General features: G+C 40.5%; 1 protein-coding gene across 1 annotated transcript in view; it reads right to left on the bottom strand.

Annotated features, from left to right (window-relative positions):
• Positions 1-2,611: 2,611 nt before the first annotated feature.
• PDXK (pyridoxal kinase) overlaps positions 2,612-20,737 on the bottom strand; it is a 42,518-nt gene continuing 24,392 nt past the window's right edge. The window contains exons 3-11 of the mRNA XM_071430238.1: positions 18,748-18,852; positions 15,639-15,722; positions 13,831-13,877; positions 12,877-12,962; positions 12,012-12,057; positions 9,186-9,297; positions 8,094-8,230; positions 7,456-7,522; positions 2,612-6,709 (exon numbers count right to left, since the gene is read on the bottom strand). Coding sequence (XP_071286339.1) covers positions 6,597-6,709; positions 7,456-7,522; positions 8,094-8,230; positions 9,186-9,297; positions 12,012-12,057; positions 12,877-12,962; positions 13,831-13,877; positions 15,639-15,722; positions 18,748-18,852 — 797 coding nt within the window. The 3' untranslated portion in view covers positions 2,612-6,596. The remainder of the gene's footprint in view (positions 6,710-7,455; positions 7,523-8,093; positions 8,231-9,185; positions 9,298-12,011; positions 12,058-12,876; positions 12,963-13,830; positions 13,878-15,638; positions 15,723-18,747; positions 18,853-20,737) is intronic.

The raw sequence follows: 20,737 nt of genomic DNA, 5'->3' as shown, positions 1-20,737 counted from the left end.
AGACTCACTGTGCTTAGCAAGATGAAAAAATTCTGCTCTGGTTTTGAAGCCTGTGAGCAGCTTTGCCTTTTGACTGAATGGGATTTTATCAGTAACTCAGCTCTCCTGGAAGGTATTTATGAATTTGAATTCAGCACAAACAACTGAAATTCTTCATGCTATTACAGCTGACAAACTACAAGGAAAAAAATCTTTGTCTATTCAGCAGTCTGTGCACAGGTGCAGCACAAGCTGTGAATTAGCTTGGTCAGCTCCATACAATGGGAACAAGCCATTTTTTCCCATCTTTTTCCCATCTCTTGGCTTGTCCATGTTGCTATGAAGCACTTTTAACACCTCCCTGTCTTATTTAATTAAATAAACAAACCCATCCCCACTTTTTAACCTAACCTAGATGTAATTGAAACTTCTTTCCAGTGCAAAATTCCAGGCTTATGCCACAAGGCTTACCTGATTTTAAAGTGGATAAGGTAGCAATATTTAGGGTTTTCTTTTTAAACAATGGTTATCTACCATCCTATTGCCTCTCTCTACAGGGTAGAAGCCTTACTGCAGGAAGGATACAACTTGTAATGGCCAACCAGAAAAATACACAAACACTAGAAAGCCTACAGTTTCATCAGAAATTAAATCATTTGCTATTACACAGAAATTCATTGTTTTTCTGGCACAGAAGTAGTTGAATTACTACACACACCTCAAGGACAATCATTTAAGATGTGTAAACAGATAACAGGTCCACCTAGTCAGTACAAAGCACCACACAAACTTTAAGTACATAGAAAGTTTGCTCATAAATATTTCTTTGTTTAACAATTCAGCACTAAAAAAATATTACTTAAAAAGGCATCTTTTATTAAGTTATTCAGTTTGTCCAGGGCTGGTGGGGTTGTACTATTCCTACTATATTACAGCCACCTGACTCTCTTTCCAAACCATTTTACTTCTCTGGAAGAAAAGGCTGTGTGTGGCTGGGACCCAAAGCTTCAGCACAATCTATAAAAATATAATTCTTTAAGACCTTCTGCTCACATCCTGAAGGCCTACTCAGCCAGCCCCCCAAATTCTGTTTCCCACCCCTACCACATTGCAAATAAAGCTTCAACATACACACACACACACACACACAGAGAGTACATAAATTATAAATAAACACTCTTCTACACACAGATTGTTTTTTTTTTTCTAAACAGCAATGCAACCACGAGGGCAATAGGTAAGTGTGATTTCAGTGGTAACATATGGCACAGCCTTCTCATATTGCTGGTTTTCTCTCTCTCAATAATGTGCTGCCTTATTCACTGCTCTGCACGTCGGGGGATTTATTACCATCATTTGTGGAGGCACTGAGTCAGGAATGGGTGCACATTTAGGAGCATCCCACCTGCCTCAAAAGCAGCAAAAGCACCAAACTGGTGGCACTGGGGCTGTCACCTGGCACTGGGTTCCTGGTGAAGCAGATGGGAGTTTTCCCTGGCTGCTGAATGCCACACCACGTTCCTCCCTTCTGGGAAATGCTGAGAACTGGCTGGGCTCTCCTGAAGCAGTGCCCTGACAGCAGCAGCCCTTGCTCAGGGCACATTCCTCCAGCAGCTGATTGACCCTTGGGGATGTACCTGAACTCTGCTCCTGCATGCATGTACAAACTCACTGGTTTACTCATTTATTGACGATAAAGCACTTTCAGGAGTTTCCATTTCTTTGAAAGAGCTATTTTTGGGCTGTGATGGAACATCCTGAAGCTCAGTTTCCATGGCTGACAAATGTCTCTAATGGAGGTGGTTCAGAAAGCTGCAGAACTGCTCAGCAGGCTCTCACTTACCAGGAACATGAAGAACATGTGCTTGCAGGAAGAAGAGCTCTCTGGGTATCTAATCCTGGCATTCTGCAATGACTACAGCCAATAAGCCAGTAAAGCAGCAAAGGGATGTCAAAGGGATGTGCTTCCCTTTGTGAAGAAATATTTTAGTACCAGAGTGACCAAAATTTGTAACATGTCTCAGCTTTTAAAAGCATTCTTCACCTGGACAAGGACCTTTACCTGGGAGAGGTGGTTTTTTCTCCAGTATAAACAGGAACCAAACCTCTCCAGGACACAAATGGAATGACACAGCACTTGCTGCTCTCCTTAACCTGGATCCCTGCTCTGCTCCTCCTGCAAACCACCAGGCTGGCAGGGACACAGCTGAGTGCTGGCAGAAGCTCCTGTTCCCACATGAGGAACATTCGTTTCCCACTCTACAGCCCTGTGTGCTCTACCCTACACAGTGAAGGTAAAAATTCAGCGAGTGGAGTGCAGTTAAACACTGCACAAGGAAGAGATCTCAAAATGAGTTATGGTTCTTACTCCAAGCCCCTCTTCTCACCTTGTTAGCAGGAAAAAAGAGCACAACACAACGAGGTCCTCACACATAAAAGTAAGAGGAATGCAAGGGAGTGGTGCAGAATGCCAGAGATTTTTTCTTCCCATGAAACCTCTTAAAAAAAAATTAAAGACAAGGATGTTACTCATTTCCACATCCACATCTTACAGTAAGATGATTACAGGGCACAAATATGCTCTCTTCCATTAACTACCCTTTCTCTACCCTAGGACATAACTAAGGAAACATTTAATTACATCCACTTTATTCAGCAAGACTATCAAACCATTCTTGTGCTGTTGAATTCTGAAATGATTAACATATTTAAAAATAGGATCTAAACAATTTGTGTGTGCACAGTATAATAAAGGTAGATGCTTTTATTACAATCTTCCTTGCCACATATTTTAAAATAAAATTAATCAATACAATCACCATAACAATCTCAGACAACAAATTAACACCATCCAATCAAGACACCGTTAAGATACTCAAAAGGCAGTATGAGTAGCTGGAAACCTTGGTCCTCCAATTCTTTTGTGTAACACATGGATAATGGATTTCTCCCCATCTGAGATAAAAATCAGCACACAAACATCAACAATTTGTACTGCAGGTTTCTGAAGTGTTTCTATGGAGTGTGAGCTGATTTTAGCACAATGTCTTTATGCACATCTCAATTCTCAGCATGAAGAGACTCATCCAGGCCCAGAGTAGATGGCTTTTAAACAACTTTTGGTCTCTCCTGCACAGGTGGCTCCAAAAAGGAGTGGGTGGACTTGAGCAGTGCAAATCACTCCAGGAAGAGGGGATCTGACACAAATTAACTCCAGAATGGAGCAAGAATGTGAGGGCAGTCGAGTGGACACAGACACAGAGCATTCAGCTCTCCCACAGCTCCATGTGCTGCCATGAGAAGCCTCCTGTGCCTCTGAGCTCACACAGGTGGCACTGAAGCCACCAGTCCCCAGCAGGGTCACACCTTCCATGCCCCCAGGATGGCCAGGGAAGTTTGTCCATCATTACAGACTCCATCTCTGGGCTAAAGTGCTTGTTCTCCTGCCATCAGTTAGGACCTAGGCTAGCTGAGATTAACCTTTTATCTTTATCTAAAGATTTGCAAGTGAATCAGACAATGCTGGTCAGTCTCCTCCAAGCCCCTAAATAAATAGTGGGCACTGTCTGACACTGAGACAGCTGCATGAGACAGACAGCAGGAACTCAGGAAAAGATACAGGTATAATATGCAGGAGAGGAGGGCATGGAATATTAGACAGGACTGTGCTGAGCCTTTGAATTTTGTTCTGCACATGAGCTTTGTGTAACTCTAAACAAATAAAAATGTGTACCTTGACATTCAAAAATACCTGTTAGCCTGCTGTGGCTACAAAACATTAGCTACAGAATATATTTACAGATCATTTCTGATGTTTGTTCCTGGCAAGAGATGTTAAGCCCAATTCTTCACTGAAGATATAAACCTGACCTAATTTAGACCAGGTCAGTGGGAGTTTAAAACAGGTATCACATGAGCAGCCCTCAGGGACTCAAGCAGATGAAGCCAGCAGCCCATTGCTACAGGATCCAGCTACTGTGAAATAGAACTTTTGCAAAATGAGCATGTTAGTATGAATATTCTTTTTTTTTTTTTAACATGGGAATGTCACAGATTCTAAGGAAGGTGTGAATTACTGAACAGATCCATTCTCTAAGAAGTGGGAAAAGATTACACCTGACAGGTATAAACTGCTCCAACAAACATATCACTTTGTATTTCATGTCAAGATCACAGCTCATCATGGTTTATAATTAAAATCTTGTTTGCAAGGTAGCTCCAAGCTTCCCAAATTCCAAGCTTCTTTATTTCAGAGAAAACAGCCCTTGCCTTTCTCTCAATCCTTTGTGAAGTCTGTTTATTCTAATGGCAAAATAAAATTGTGCTGTCTCACTTAAAGGGCATTGACCATTGTCTGTACAGGCAGGGAAGTTCAGGATGTTGATCCCTTCTTCCTAAGAGGATAGCAGGGATTATTGACTTCCACATGAAATTTTAAATTTAATTTTAAAAGATTAATAAACTCACAGTTATGTTTGGAATATGGCATGCAGCACTTGGTTAATCAATGTTAGAAACAGTTAAAATCCTCTTCATGTTCAACTGCTGAAACATATCACCAGCTACAGTATTTAAATATATTTGCTGAAAGCAAGTATCTCAAAAGAGCTAACTGTCTTCCTGGCACAGCTGCCCAAACAAACAGCAGCTTTATCTAAAAAGGGGGGGAAAATTATTATTTTCCAGCCAATCTGGAAGTTTGTGTTGCAGGGAGAACAAAATTTAAAACTGTAGTGCTGCAAAGAAAGGTTGTTCAACGTGCTCAGAGAACCATGGAATGGCTGAGCTGGGAAGGGACCTCTGGAGATCCTCTGCTCCAACCTCTGAGCAAGCAGGGCCAAGTTCAGTCAGCATCTGAGCATCTCCAAAAACAGAGACTCCACAACCTCTCTGGGCAGCCTGTGCCAGTGTTTGATCACCTTCATAGTGAATTACGTTTTCCTAATGTTTAAATGGATTTTCCTGTATTTCAGTTTGTGCTCCTGTCTATTTATCACTTCCTTGGGCACCACTGGGAAGAGCCTGGTTCCCTCTTGACTGCTTCCCATCAGACACCTGCACACACTGTCAAGGGAGGTCACATCTTTTTACAGGCTGGGTAGCAGCCATGAGCTCATATCTCTGCTATTGACTGCTGATTTTAGCAACTGTGCACAACACCAAAATTATTATTGCTAGAAAGTTATTTCATTACAGTGGTTACTAAAAACTGGCAGTAGAGTCCCATTTTGTAGATAAATTCCTGCTGATTTTTTTTCTTAAATTCTCAAGTAAAATAAATTTTTTTTCCACTTTCAATGCCAAATGCAAGAGAGGAAATCAATCAGAAGTGCAATTTCCCTTATGTAGTCTGAGACAAGTAAAGCTCATCAACTTGATCTGGATTTAACACCACACTAGACTTTATCTTGGGACAAGCAAGAACATGGATCCCATACAGAAATCCTACACAAGTGTGAGTGTCCAATACCTGTCAGCAGAGCTGCCCTGCTGCTTTAGGATGTGGCTCTGATCCACAGGACACTGAAATGATTAAAAATCCTGTTCTGAAGCCTTATCAAGCAGAATTGTGCATTAATAATAAAAATGATAATGTATTTCTGTAATCTCTAATTGGTGTTGCTTGCAGAGACCTTATGAAAAAGTTAATTTTTCTGTTTCACTGCATTTGGTGAACACGTGTAACTGGCCAGATCTTACTAAACCAAAAATACTACTTTTGCCACACTGCTTCATTGCTGAGGCTGCCAGCAGTGCTCACTAATGTTAAGTGAAGTGCCCATGGAGTTTCTAAGTACATCCACCCATGATGAACCAACCAAGGCAGCCAACTCCAGGGTAAGAGCTGCTTTCTCTTTTGCCCTTAGTTAAAATCAAACCTGGCCTCAGAGGCCACCCTTCTAACCAGTAGTACTGAATAAAAGCATGATCTTGTTGATGAAGATGTTTCTGGAGCAGCTTTTGGAGGAAAATCATGTGGGCACCCACGGACATGAGAAATAAGCAGCCAGAACCTGTGACAACTGAAACTGTGCAGTCGTTCATGAAGAAGAAACAGGAGCAGAGATCAGCAACATGAATGACACCTCAAGGTCACTTCAGAGTACTGAACATGCCAAACATCTACAAAGTCCTCCTACACACGAGCAGAACTGTGTGTGTAGCTTTAACCCTGCTTAGTTTCATAGCAGCTGAGATACTGAATACCAGGGTAGGTAACCAGGTACCTCCAGGAAAAGGGAGCATGGAGCCAGCTCCATTGGCACTAGATGCCATCTTGAAATACATTTTCCAGTCAGTCAAGCATTCCATTAGCAAATTCACATCTACAGTCTTTGGCAAGGCAGGAACATTGCTCTCTTGCCCTGGGTAATCACACAGACTAAGTGAATCTGACAGACACTGGGATACCTGGGAATATGCTTCAATGCACACTAACTGTTCTGGATTTAAAACTGAGCAAGGCCAGCACATATGTTTGAGAGTGGATATCTGCCTATGCTGGGCACTATTTCATGAAAGTCAGGTTTCTGTCACAGATCTAAGGCAAATATTACAATTTACAGGAAAGAAATGAGGACATCGATACATTGTGCGTTATTGGAGACGTGGAGCCTTTATAACACGGTGGCTTTCACTATGATCTCTGGGTTTTCTATGTCCTTTTTGCTTTGGACCATTCTCAGTTCCAGCTGGGCTGAGTTTGGTTTGTTTCCTTCTCCAGCTTGCACTAAAAAGATGACATCAGAATGTCATTAAAAACAGCAGTGAAAAAGAAACAAGTTACATTGTTCTGCTACCCCACGATTTTCTCTACCTGCCTCCCTTCCCCATTCTCCCTTACTGCTCCCTGCTAAAAAGGCTTCCAAGGTGGAAAATCCAGGTCAGCACTGATTTCTTATCACCACTGTTCCACACCTCTCTCCAGGAGAGAAAAACAGCTCTGCTGTTCATTAGGAAGTCACACAGACATGCTCAGAGAACCCACAGATTTCCTTAAGAACTGAAAGATGGGAACTCCAAGGGGAGAGAAGCTGAAAAAAACCAAATCACTCCTCACATGGGCCAACACAGCCAAGAAATTGATTAGCTGATACACCCCTCTCAGTGCTAAACACACACTCAGAGGGAGAGTGGGTGAGCTACACTGAGGCAGGAGCTTTTTGGCACACCAAACTCAGCAAACATCTCCTCGAGTTCTGCCAGGTTTGCAGAGCTGAGTCAGGCACAGTCAGCACGACTGTCACCCAGCACAAGCTAAACAGTGACATCTGCAGTCAGCTCTGGTCAAAGATGGCCCTGGAGGACACAGCAGGAACATGCACACAAAACTACCAAGCTCTCATTCTGTGAATTCTCTGCCTGCCTCTGCAGTGAGGGGATGCCTTTAGTCAGGAAACCCAGCAATCTCCTTGAATATTTCTTCTGATGCCAATCCAAACACACAGGAATGAGGTCTGGATAAATTTAATTTACCTTTTGCACTCTTAATGGTCCTTTGCAGAACATGCTGCATGGCTGACACAGTCTTTTCACATGCCACCTGCAACAACATATTTAGGGTTCAGTAAAACTTCAGCTACCTACTTTAATATTACTTAATTTTACTTAATAATATTAATAACAGTAATAATATTACTGTTATTAAGAGGAAAACATGACTGACAAAACAAACATGATGACAACTATGCAATGCAGAGTTTGGGATAATTTTTTTTTTCTTAATTCTCCCAAAACAGGTATTAGAAATTGTAACTGTATCAAAAATTCTGGGTCCTTAAGGGAAAGAAACAGAAATATGCATTTGAGAAATTATTTTCAGTGCTTGTTATGAAGTGAGGATAAAAAATGTAATTGTAAACATGGATGCAGTCTGTCTCTCTAGAAAGAACAATATCTTATTTGGCAAAATTACAAAATCAAGCTAACTGAAATATGACTGTTTAGTGTCCCTTTTGGCAAAAGGGAAATTCTGTGGCTTTTCCTCTGAGGTGAGGAAAAAAAAGCCAAAGCAGAAGACAATATTTAAATAATGTCACAGATCAGAAGTCCTAAAATAAACTCAGGAGAAACAAGGTCCAAACTTGCAGAGAGATGTGTAACTTCTTCCCCACCTTCAAATTGTTTGGGTGCTTGTGTGTCCATGCCAGAAGCATAGCAGCAAACAAGTCTCCTGTTCCCACAAAGACAGCATCCACTTTGGGAGACTCCACCCGAATTCTCTGTGTTATCCTGGTACCATCTGCTTTAGCTACAACACAGATCCACAGTTAAGTGACAAAGCCAGCCACTAATACAACAGCAATCACTAGAATTTAAAAAGAAATCTTCTTAAAAATCATCATCAGATTTGAATTCCTTTGCTGTTAGGAACATAAAGGAGTACTGCAAACTTTGTACCAGCTTTTTTAAAAGAACAGCCTTCCAAAACTTGGCCAGCTTGGGACAGCATTTACAACTTCTACACTGTACATACTTCATTTAAGAGGAAGGAGGGAGCTACTGCCTTCCTTTTTCATCCCTCATAACTGTAAGCATCAAGTGGAAACACTGTGTGAACACACAGTGAATCCTGGTGACAGCACAAAAGGGGACACAGAGAAGAAGCAGGAGGGTATTTTATAACCTATCAAGGGAGGAACAATCTGCTAACAGGAAGGACAGAGTGACTTTTCAGAAAAGCATTCAAACATGCCAAGTTCCTGTTTTACATCCTTACTACCAGGCTCAGTACCAGGGGCTGTAAGAGTCCCAAAAAACCTTGCCTAGTACATCCTCCTCCTCTGCCCAGGGGCTGCATGAAGCTCAGGCCTGGGCATCTGAGCTATGGTACAGATATTCCTGTGCCCAGCCCTGCTGTCCTGATGTACTTACTGGATTTTCCAGATTCATCTCAGACCTGCCTTGCCTCTGGACTGTCACTGGGACCTGTCTGCCATCACCCCCTGTCCTGCTGACCTTATTCAGGTCCCATGGGTGGGGACAGAGTCCTGCCAGGGCTAGGATCACACTCAGCTCCTGTCCACCCTCATGGAGCAGCCCCAGTCTCACACTCCTGATATTTATTACTGCAGGACAAGGGGCTCACTAAGGAATCTGGGCTCCTTCCATGCAGATGGGCCTGATGGAATTTCTTCTTGAAGGAGTAACTGCAAGCACAGACAGGTTAGAAGAGAGCACAGGTAAGGAAGGAGCTCTTCACTTACTTTTTCTGTGGCTTCCCAGAGCAATCAGGTAGTCATTTCCTAGAGGTGCCTGTAGATCTGAGCTTGTGATCACCACAGTCTCTGGTCCCATGGCATGGAGCATATCCATTACCTTTCAGTGTGCAAAAAGGCAGGAATCAGTGACTGCAATATGTGTGGATTAAACTTTCATTCATAGTACTGAGGATTTTTAACAAACACCTTATTTTGGCATCTTTTGTAAAGAGAAAAAAGCCCCAGTCTCTATTCAAATAATACACTTGAATTAGGGGCATTACTTTGAACTCGGGGAATCAAAACATCCACATTTAAATGTACACACTTGTTAAAATATACAAGCCTTTCTGTTTGTGTTATCTTTGGATGCCCCTCTGGAAAAAATACTCTGTTTCAGCTGTGATCAGAATTTTTGCCTTCATCATGTTTTCAGAATATACTATCAAAAGAATAAGAGAATAAAATACAGACACGTGTACCTGAGCTGGTATCCTGAAGCATTTTCTAGAAAGCCAGCAACTCCAGGTCATGAAATCTTATTTAGCTACTACTTTTAGAGTTACTAAAAATTAAAAAAGCTAAATCAGAGGCACAAGTGTGTCCATCTCAATCTTCTTTTCTCATTCTGTTTCAACCCCCAAACTACAGCTGTAAATTATATACCTTTGCAGATGTATTTCCACTCTGTGTTCCTCACTTAAACTCATTAATACTCTACTTCTGACATCACAATTGGTTGTTACAGACAGAAGTGATTTTGATTTCACAGAAAAAAGAATGACTTCAATAATGAGTTTAGTATAAAACATGGATAAAATATTAATTCTCCCAGAAGAGTTTAACTAAAAACCCTCTCAGGCTAGCTATGACTCATGAGCAGCTGAATGATATGGATTTATTTCTGCTATTTTTTAATACTTTATTGCTTTTTTTTTCTTGTCTAAGCCTCCAAGTTTCTTCAGCTGTCAGACCTCTTTGCACAGACATCAGTGGGGTTTTGGAGAAGCAGTAAATCCACCAGCACACACTGACACAATCAGTCTGTGCAGGAATATGAAACTAAATTTCATTCCTCAGTCACAATCCAGCAGGACCCTAACTTCCACTGTCTCTAGTTGTAGGACTTAGTCCTTTCTACATTAATATTACATCATGCTTAATTTTATGTAAGAAGACACTACTGCCATCACAAGTCTTGTTAAGGAAAGGAAAGCAAGCATGAAATCATGGAAATCAATGCCAGAAATCCTACCACTTTTAAAAGGGACAAATTCCAGCATGGATTATTACTCAGACCCATATATGACAGGTAGCTGGAAACACGGACAGATTAAAGTATAACATCCTCCAAACAACTTCTTTAAAAATGTTTCCATTTCTAAGTATAATTCCATCTCTCTTTGAAAGCCCATCACAAATTAGAGCTATGGTATTAATCAGTCAGAAGACTAATTGGCAAAACTGTTTAGCACAAGCAACTCAGGTTTGCAGCTGAAATATGCAAATTTAAAACTAATGGCTGCTCAGCTGATTATGTTCTTCTCAAGACTGGTTCCACTGGTGAGATGAGAACAGAGCTGAGTTGCAGGTTGCTGTTACTGGCATGAAGCACAGCTCATCATCCTCACCCAGCACACTGGGGTAATGCAGCACTAGGGGCAGTAGAAATTCAGAGAGATGAGATCTCTGTAGCTGCTTCCTGCTGTGAAGGGATGGGGACCAGCCCATGTTGTTGGACGTTGCTACAGCAAAAATACAACAAACATTTGGGCTGCAAACATAGATCCCCAGCTACTCTCCAGGGTGCCACTGCAGCTGCTGTTTGTTTAAAGATTTTGTGCTCTTTTGAAGTTCAAAACCAAACTGCAGGGAATTACATCAGTCCATTATGAAAGCCCTTGAGTAGCCAACAAAACAAAGAGCTCAGCCCTTCTCAAGACATCAATAAAAGTGTATTTCTATTTTGTCCTTCACCACCAAGCCCTACAGGTTTTTATTTTCTTCACTTTGTGTGAAAGGGAAAATCATTACACCTCCATGCAATATATTTGCAGGCCATCTATCAGCTCTGTATGGCAATGACAGCAGCTGTCAATGCTGTGGATTTATCTGGGAGAATGAAGAAAAGCTGTCCTTACACTCAGCAATGCTGAATGTGGGCAGCAGAGCCCCAAACAGGTTCCTAATGCCTGGGGTCCCCTGGGGTTTTCACCCCAATCAAATAAAATCCACAAAGTGGATTATTATATATAATATAATATAATATAATATAATATAATATAATATAATATAATATAATATAATATAATATTTATAGTATTATATTTATTGTATAATATCTTATTACATATATAATACATAATAAAGTAAAAATATAATAAATCTATAATAAAATATATATTGTATAATAAATATTATATATATTATACTAGTATGTATTATTATACATTATATATAATATAATATTATATATAATAATCCACTCTGTGGATATTATTATATCATAATATTTATATTCTATTCTATTTTTTTGTTGTTGTTTTTTTGCCACGTGTACTGCTGCCACTCCTCCTCCACTGCAGAAAGCAAGTTCAGAGAGATGTACTCACTACCACTGTACTCCCTTTATCTGGAGCTCTTTTGGGAAGTTTCTTTGGAATTCTGACACTAAAACAGGAAATATTTTGTGCCTGAAGTGTACAAGGTTTAATGATAAACACATGGCAAGGACAGAGGCCAAAGTGACTCCAAGTTTGGAGGCAAAGTGCAGCACTGCAGGCAGGAATGCAGAGAGATGTCACACACCCCACCCACCCTTTGCCCACTTACCTCCAGTGCATCTTTTTCTGTGTAAATCTTCCTGCCTGTGAGTAACCTGAAAATGAAACAGAAACCTTAAAAGAGCAGGAATTCTCCAGGCAGTGAATTTTTGTTTGCCCTTTCAGAGGAGGAAAGCTGGGACTGCACCAAACAGGCCAAACCCATCTGTGGCTGCACGGTCTGCTGGAGCAGACCTCAGTGTTTGAGGGCTACGTGCACAGACACACAGTGCACTCACACCAGTGCCACCCTGCCTCCTCCAGAGATCCCTGCATCACAAAAATCCCCTCACAAGTATCTTCTCTCCCTCCTCTCCCATGGAGCTGCTGCCTCCTCTTTAGGGCACAGCCTGTGCTGCACCACCACAGATTATCTCCTGACCAAAGAGTCACAGCTGTGTAGACATGGCAGGAGGAGACATTTAAATTCTTAGCTCCCCTGAGGTGTTGCCATGGTGGTAATTCTGAATCTAATTTTTTTTGGGGGGTGGGGGAAGGAATTTGAACTGAACTATGTCAGTTCTCATATTCTGGCACATAATAAAAATTTTCATAGTTATGGGTAAGGATGGGGAAGGTACTTTTCTAACCTGTCCAAGAAACAGGCCTCTGGTGATAATAAGAAATAATAATGAAAATGAGACACTGAAGAAAACAAGAAGAACTTTTTCTTCACCTAACTCCTGTATTTTTAATTGTTTTCAACATTCAGCAATTGAGGCCATCTGAAAAACACCACTTAAAACTAACAGCTGAAACTCAAAACCCAACACATACATACATAAGGCACTATATTGAGACAAAATTAAGGGGCATCGCTGTTCCCTGCTTTTTTCCACAAGTTTATTTGGCTAGAAAAGGAAATAAGCACTTACTCAGCTTCAAACTGGTTAGGAGTGATTATATCTGCAACAGGTACAACTTTGTCCCTGTAGACTGGCAGGAGATCCTCGGGCACATACTGGGGAGAAAAAACCAGTGTCAGAAGCTGTCAGCAGTGTGTGAGATGTGGGACTGCAGCTCTCCTTCCCTCAACCACCACTCCTGCTGCCACTGAGTGACCTGACAGCTCCAAGCTCTGCAACTGCAGTGGCAGAGCATCCTCCAGCTGGGGACACTGTCACCATCAGCCCTTTCTTCCCTGGAGGAGATGAGAAGCACCATTTTTAAGCAGATGGACCTAAACTGGCAGGATTAACAGGAAATGATGCCTGGGTGAGGAACTTTCAAGTTCTCTCTCACCAATGTGACTCAGAAGCATTAGGAAATAAATAGAGTGTCTCAGCTCACTCATACCTACAAACCAAAATGTTTTGTTCAAATATTTTTGATTAAAAATGAATGGTTTTCTTGTCAGTATGCAGCCTGGTATTGGCACACAGGACCTTTCTGTCACTGATCCCAGCCCAGAGCCCAGCAGCTGTCAGATCCCACATGAAATAAGTCATCTTCATTTAGGTTCCAGGGCTGTGTCAATTCCCAGGATGACTGACAGTGGCAGCTAGGCTACCAGCCAGAACACAGCTCTGGAGAGATGATGAGAGAACTCCAGAGAGACAGGGATGGGGGGATATTTTCCTGTGGACAAGATCTGTTGTCTCAGGAGAGAGCCAGAAATCCCAGGGCTGGGCAGCTGTCATTCTTTCCAGATACCAATCTCATTCAAAACCAAGAAATTTAAGTACAAACTTACATGATGCTGGGATCCAAAGCCACACTTAGGTAAAGCACCTTTTTTTTTTGTAGTTGTTTAAAAAATAATAAATCTTTATACATCTTTACATCACAAACATTCACTACACAGAGAATCCAAACAGAAGAGTACTCACCATAGAGCCTTCTCCATTCCACTTGTCACCCATCACTGGATCACACACTAGAAAAAAAATTAGGTTTAGAAATAGGGTACAGTTATAAAGACCCTGGTGGGAGGGAGAAATTTTAGGTTAGAGTGGTGGCTACAGAAGAGCACCTCAAAGCTTACACACACTCACAGCTCTTGTAACACAGTGAAATTTGTATCTGGTGGCTGCCAATTTTGAAAGAGTAGGTCATGTGTCTTAAAAAGTTGTCTGGAGTGGTAGGATGGAGGGGAGAAAATGGGAGAAGATAACAGCTCTGAAAAGAGTCCTATTTTTACTTTAGTGTGAAAAAATATATTCCAAATGTACACACCAAAGCGCTGTGTGTGTATGAAATAAAGAAAGTACTATAATGAAACAACAAGACAATTCATGCCAAAGTACTTGGTGTAATGATATTAACACATGTTTGGCACAGGTTCTGGATCACCAGCAGTACTAACAACACATTCCAAGAGTCCTCAGTGAGGATGAAAACAGCCTAGCACTGCACTTCAAAAAGGAACATTGTTCATTGTATTAAAAGATCTTTAAGCAAGATCAAAAAGAAGCACAAATCCAAAGATATCAAATCAATGTCAGTATTTCAGGAAGTTTCTATGAATAAAAAGAGAGCAATTTGCTTTACATTTAAAAAATATTTTCTTTATGTTAGAATCTATTTATTACACATACAGGATCTTAGAAGCCTCGTTGTGCTCCCACCACCTGACCACTTCCTTCCTGCTCTGCACAGTGAGATGTCTCTTTCTGTTCATACCCCAGAAGTGTCCTTAGCTTTCACACAAGGCTATGAAGAATTTGACAATCCAATTGTGTAAATAAAGGCTAAAAAGCAACAAAACCCAGACAAGATTTCTCTGCTATATTTTGCTAATTAAGACCTATGCTTTGTTAATTTTAAATCAGGTATCACTGCTCAGTACAACACCTTGCAAATCCTGCCTATCATTCTAGATGTTTCCTGGCCACACTGTTTACTGAGCCTGAAGATGACAGCTCAAACCATCATTCCCAGCTTTTTATCTCACTAAATTCTCACTTACTTTGCCCTATCAGCTGAAATTCAAGCCTGGTTATGTTCAAAATTCCCAAAACACTCAAGAAAGGAAGGAAGGGAAGAGAAGAAATCTTTTCTCCCAGGTTGAAGCTTGATGTGACATATTAGAGACAACACCTTCTGGAGCCTCCTGCTCCCTGCATAGTCCTAGGGAATATTAGAAAGCAGCAGAGCTAAAAAAGCCCTGGAGTTCAAGGTAAATCATGAAACTTATGAGGCAAAGCAGGACATTTCTGAGATTTTACATGGAACCATGGCAGGGTGACATGGGAGAGCCTGTCCTGCTCTGGCTGACTTGGAAATCAAGGAGAGGCTTCATCTGCCAGCACACACAGCCTCTGAACTGTGTTCTGTACTGAGCTGTGGCTGTTCTGAACTCTGAACAGCCTCTGTAGCAGCAGCAGCAGCAGCAGCAGGATGGGATTTTTATTTTTTCCTGGATACAGACAACCAGTCCTCAAGGCACATCCTCCTTTGGATGGCATAATGCAAGAACCACACTGAAAAGGAACCACACTGAAAAGCAGCAAATAGAGAGATAAAAACCCAACTCCCTCAACACCTAAAGCTGAAATGAAAGATCACTGGAGGCCCAGCTGGCTCCAGACAGATCAGAAATGTTGTGTAACATCAGAACAGTGTTTCTATCCTAAAATGTGAAAATGATGAGCATACTCAATGAGGAAGCAGGAAGGATTACAATGCACATGCTTACCATACACAAGGTTAGAATTCTGTTGCTTCAACTCCTGGACAATATCCACCACCATTGCCAGAAATGATGTGTCTCTTGTATACCCTTTCAGGAAAAGAAAAAAAAAAGACAACTTTGAAGTCCAATTTCGTGAACACTTTTGCTGTTTTCAGTTTTGGATAGGAATGCTGCATACTTCTCATTCTTTGGATAAATGCATTTTTAGAACAAAGGCATTTCTTTCAGTAGTTGACTCAGGAATACCAGGTTGGAATACAAATTCAGGCAGTGCTTGCACAACTACAAGTTTAACCTTAAAAATCCATTTACTAAGAATGTTGTATAGGAAAGGCTTAACTTCAATGTTGTATAAGAAAGGCATAACTTCAAAATGCTTGAACATATATGAACAAAGGTCAGGCTAGAAGGAAAAAACATTCCTTTTAATAAAGCCAATATTTTGATCAGTATTATTTTTCATGCAGTAAACAGAATTTTTTTAAAATTCCATATACTTTTCTCATACTCTGTCTTGAAGCAATTTTTTATTATTAATAGTGTTCCTGCTGATAAGAGTCCAACACATAATTGCAATAGAGATTTAACCTTGATAATTTTAGAGCAATTTCCAAAATACCAATAAAGTTCCTATTTTTCAGGCTTTGCAGTGAAAGAAGCTGGAAATAAGTTTTACTGTATTTCAAGGCCCCAGGCACAATGCTAGCACCACAATATTCTTATTGAATCACTAGTTTTTAAATTTTATAGATATTCCTTAATTTATATATTTATGTATTAACTTTATTAACAACATTTATGAATTATCAATTTGATTTTAATTTATTGTAGCTCATTTCTTGGGGATGGTGCTGGGCAGGGCCATAAGCTGGACTCAATATTTGTGGGTCCCTTCCAGCTCAGCATATTTTGTGATTCTCTGATTTAATACTATTATTTTTAGCAGGGCAGCATCTTTCAATGTCCTTGGAAATGTCCATTCTAATAAAGTATTTTAAACTACATTTAAAAAGCAGATTTTGGAGATTTTTTTTAAACTCAAAAATTGATCAATTCTTGGGTGCTGCAAAGAAATGGAATTTTTTTTTTTTGCCAAAATGCTGGATTTTATCCATGAAATGCTGACAATCAGTCTAAAGAGTCAAGACCTGTGATGGCAGACTGGCTGGAAAATAATACTGAGTTTAATAATACTGAGTTTAATAATAATACTGAAAATAATACTGTACATCACTGACAGAGGTGTTTGAAACTGTTACACTGAACTGCAATTTATCTCTTACCTTGAGTGTCTTACTGTAAATGAAACAAATATAAGAAGATCTACAAATAGCTAACAGTCCCAAAAAGTCCATGGAGTGTTACTTTGTATAATTGGCCTAAAGATAATAATTTTTATCTCAGTTGAGCTATCTACAATCATCAGACAATTAACAGCCAAACCCCACCTGCTGATAAATTGCTTTTCAGTGTTTAAGTTATCATATCCAGCTTGTCTGAGGTACAAAGTTCTTGTGCACTCTAGTGAATGTCTGTTTAAAGAGAAAAATCTGACTTTTGGCCCTGAATAAAAAAAAAAAGGATTTTAAGTTCAGCCACAGTGCAGCTGAAGACTAAAACACAAAAAGTGTTATTAGATGTTCAGAAATTACTGCTCTTTCCACCCATGCCTTCTTTTTGTTCATACTGAAAATGGCTGCAGCAAATGAGATTTTAAAGCAAACTTGAACAACACACAAAAAATCCTATTTTAAAGGACTTTTATTAATAAATAATCCCTTTTTCTCCCAAATTCCTTTTTGCTGAAGATTTCTATTTTCCTTCTACCATTTTTAATCTCTTAAATCCATTTTGCCAGTGATAAGAAAGGAGTAGAGGTCTTTTCCAAGAGTTGGAAGTGAAATAAAAATGGAACATTTCTGGCTAAAAGAATACTCAAATATTATTTATAAATTTTGCACACTAACATCTCCTGAAAACTCCTACTATACAGTGTGCTTTTCCTGGAAGTGTTCTCTGTGTGAGTTCCTCCCAGGAAAGAAAGGTTGTTCATCTATTTCTCAAAAACAAACAACCCATTAAGGCCAAAATTAATTTCTTAACCTTAGTTCAATCTATTTGCTTTCAGTCTCCCTTATTTTGGATATATTCCTTGAAAAAACCCTGACAGTAACTCTTTGACATGCCTCACCCAGAATGACTGCTTTGGAGTTGTAACGCATGCACTTAAAATTTCCAGTTTTCCCTGTGTGTAAAGAACTTTCCTACATGTGGAAGCCATGAAATAATCAAATCTGGTGATGTATTTCTGCTTACCTTTAAAAAGTCCCTGTTCACTGCTGTAAGAAATTGATACTGTTATCCAAACCAGATGCACAGCTCTTACTGAGGTGAAATCTGATCAGTAACCTACTTTTGAGAAGCAGGAATTGGGTGAGAAGAAATTTTTAATAAAAACTGCTTGTAGAATCTCTCCTTTCTATGAGGTATTCTACAAGAAGTTCTCTTTGCCTGTATTTATAAACACTTAGTGCAAGCAGAGGAAAACACTGCAGAACTGTATTCACTCAGATGACCTACACCTGTATTCACTCAGATGACCTACACAGTAACAAGGGCAAAAAATCAAGATATATGACAGTCAAAGCAAAGACCCAGCTCTACTCAAACTTTGTCACTGTCCAAAGCACTGAGCCTTAAAGATCAAGGACAGAAAAAAATCAAGAGAACTGTTTATAAAATCATGCTGCAGTACCACAGAGTGCTAGCACTGCAGATTAAGGAGAAAGGGTTAAACTCATGTCTTCCTAATAAATTTAAAAATACTACTCTGACATTCCTGATCCATTGTTCCAAAAGAGGCACTCCCAAAATATGAAGTGAGCCTGTACATGCCTGGCATGTACAAGTCTGTAAATGATACCAAGGCTCAATTTACCTGCCCAGTTACAACCTCCCAGCTGTTCCAAACTGAACAGCACGAGCCAGTTCAGACTACAATAAACAGCTGAAATTTTAATTGCCTGGCTTGCAACAAGGAGGGATTTGTGTTTTAAATGTCTTCAGCCCTGTTTACACCTGCTGGGAGCTGCAGAGAACAAGCTCTTCTTACCTGTGAGCACATAATCGTAGCGGTTGACCTTGTTCAGCTTCAGCCCTTCGTAAAGTTCATGCAGCTCATCTGAGTTCAGCACCTGGCCCTTCCAGTGGGCATAGCCTGCAAAACAAGCACCAGGGCAGCTCTCAAGAGATGGATCTTCTGTTTCAGATCACACAGAGGATACACATGGAGGGACCACACTTCCAGTATCAGCACAGGAAGGATTTTCACCTCCCCTCCTGTGAAATGCTGGTGCTGAGTGAAAGCTGCTGTCAGCAGAACAGGGTGGGTGCTCAACTTCTCCTTAGCACCCCTGCCTCCCAAAGGAACTGGAGTGACTACACTACAGTCTGAGAGTGTCTATTTAACAGCAAATCAAGCTGAGCACACACAAGCTCCTGCAAGGTTTCCCATAGAGCTTCTGCAAGTTATCCCTTTTCTGTGTGGAGGAGGAAAAACATATGTTTTAGATTTCACTGGAGGAGGGTGTCAGTATAATCTATTTTTGCCATCTTATACTATATATAAAAAAAGGAAATATTGACAGTTAGATGACAATCTTAATAAGCTCATAGATCTGTCTGGACAGAGGCCTGCACCCATCAGATAAAGCATCCACTGGGACCTGCATGTCACAAACAGTGACCACAGCAGAACACTGCCACTGATGGTCTTTAAATGTACAGGGCCACCTGACAGACTTTCTTCCAAAAATAGCACAGCTTCAGTGCTGAGGATCCTGGAGGAGGAGGAAAGGAGTAGCAGAAAGACACTACAAACAGATAAATAATATCCATATACTCCATATATCCTTGAATGATCTCTAAGAATTACAAGGAAATATGCTCAGCTGAGAATGGAGAGCAGATGGAAGGTGGAAGTTACTTGGGATAAACTCAATTGATTCCAGCAAACAGTGGACCAAGGTCCATGGCAGCCAATTCCAAGGAAAATAAAAAATATCTCCCTTAACAGAATCTAAACATTTGTTGGAAAATGTGAATTCACCTTGCACCTTGTCATCAAAGCCTGCCCATCCAGATGCACCAATTACTCCTTTGTATGTAAGAATGGGGCTTCCTCAAGGATATTGGATGAGGTATCCACAATTTAACTCTTTTAATCTCCATAAATTCACAGTTTGTTAAAAGGCTTATCTTTTTATTAACTGGAATGAGGAAAAATGAAAGGTGAAGTGAGGCATCCTCTCCCATACCTCCCCTCGGTAAAAACAATGGTATTTTGTTTAACTTCTGCTCTTGCAGTTAAAAAATTCTGAGATGAAAACTGTTGGCTTTGATTGTCACTCTAAACTGACTTATTAGGGTGACTGCCAAAAGGTGTCTAGAGCCTGGGATAAGCACATTTTTCAGATTTCCTTCTTGTGAATGCAAACAGACCCACAGTATGGTGAGCAGATGGATCATTTTGCTCTCCTCAGCTCACAAAGGCCAAGCCTCTAAAACACAACTTGCTGCCAGCTGGCTGGGGGCCTGACTCACATCAGCCACCCAGGAAAATGCTGCTGACAAAGTCCCTGTGAAGAAAGGGACAAAGTAAGGGATTTCTGTTCTGAAGAACCCCTGAGTGTATGTAAATCCAAGGTTTGGTTTATTTAACACAAATGCAGATATTTGTTCTGTCACATCTGCAGCATCACACAGAAATAATCTGTCCTCTCCTCTCCCCCAGCCTCTGTAGCACTGAAAAGCCAGTAAAGGGACACAACAGAATGTGGCATTCACATCCTCTGAACATGCCCAGGGTTTTTTTCTCCTGGGAAGCTGAAAGGCAGCAAGAGGCCCCAGAGAAAAAGGAAAACAATTCTTATCTCATTTGCTTCTCCTGTGTTGTGCTCATGTGGAATGTGTTTGGGGATTGTTTACCCACAGGTGATTGTTCCATTGGATTCTGCTGTGAGTTGTTTTCACTCTTTGGCCAATTGGGGCCAAGCTGTGTTGGGACTCTGGAAAGAGTCACGAGTTTTCATTATTATCTTTTT

The sequence above is a fragment of the Agelaius tricolor genome, unplaced genomic scaffold, assembly GCF_023055355.1.
Source record: "Agelaius tricolor isolate 1412-34295 unplaced genomic scaffold, bAgeTri1.0.p SCAF_7, whole genome shotgun sequence".
Taxonomy (NCBI): domain Eukaryota; kingdom Metazoa; phylum Chordata; class Aves; order Passeriformes; family Icteridae; genus Agelaius; species Agelaius tricolor.
The sequence above is the reverse complement of the archived record's forward strand: the minus strand, read 5'-3'. Positions and strand labels throughout refer to the sequence as shown.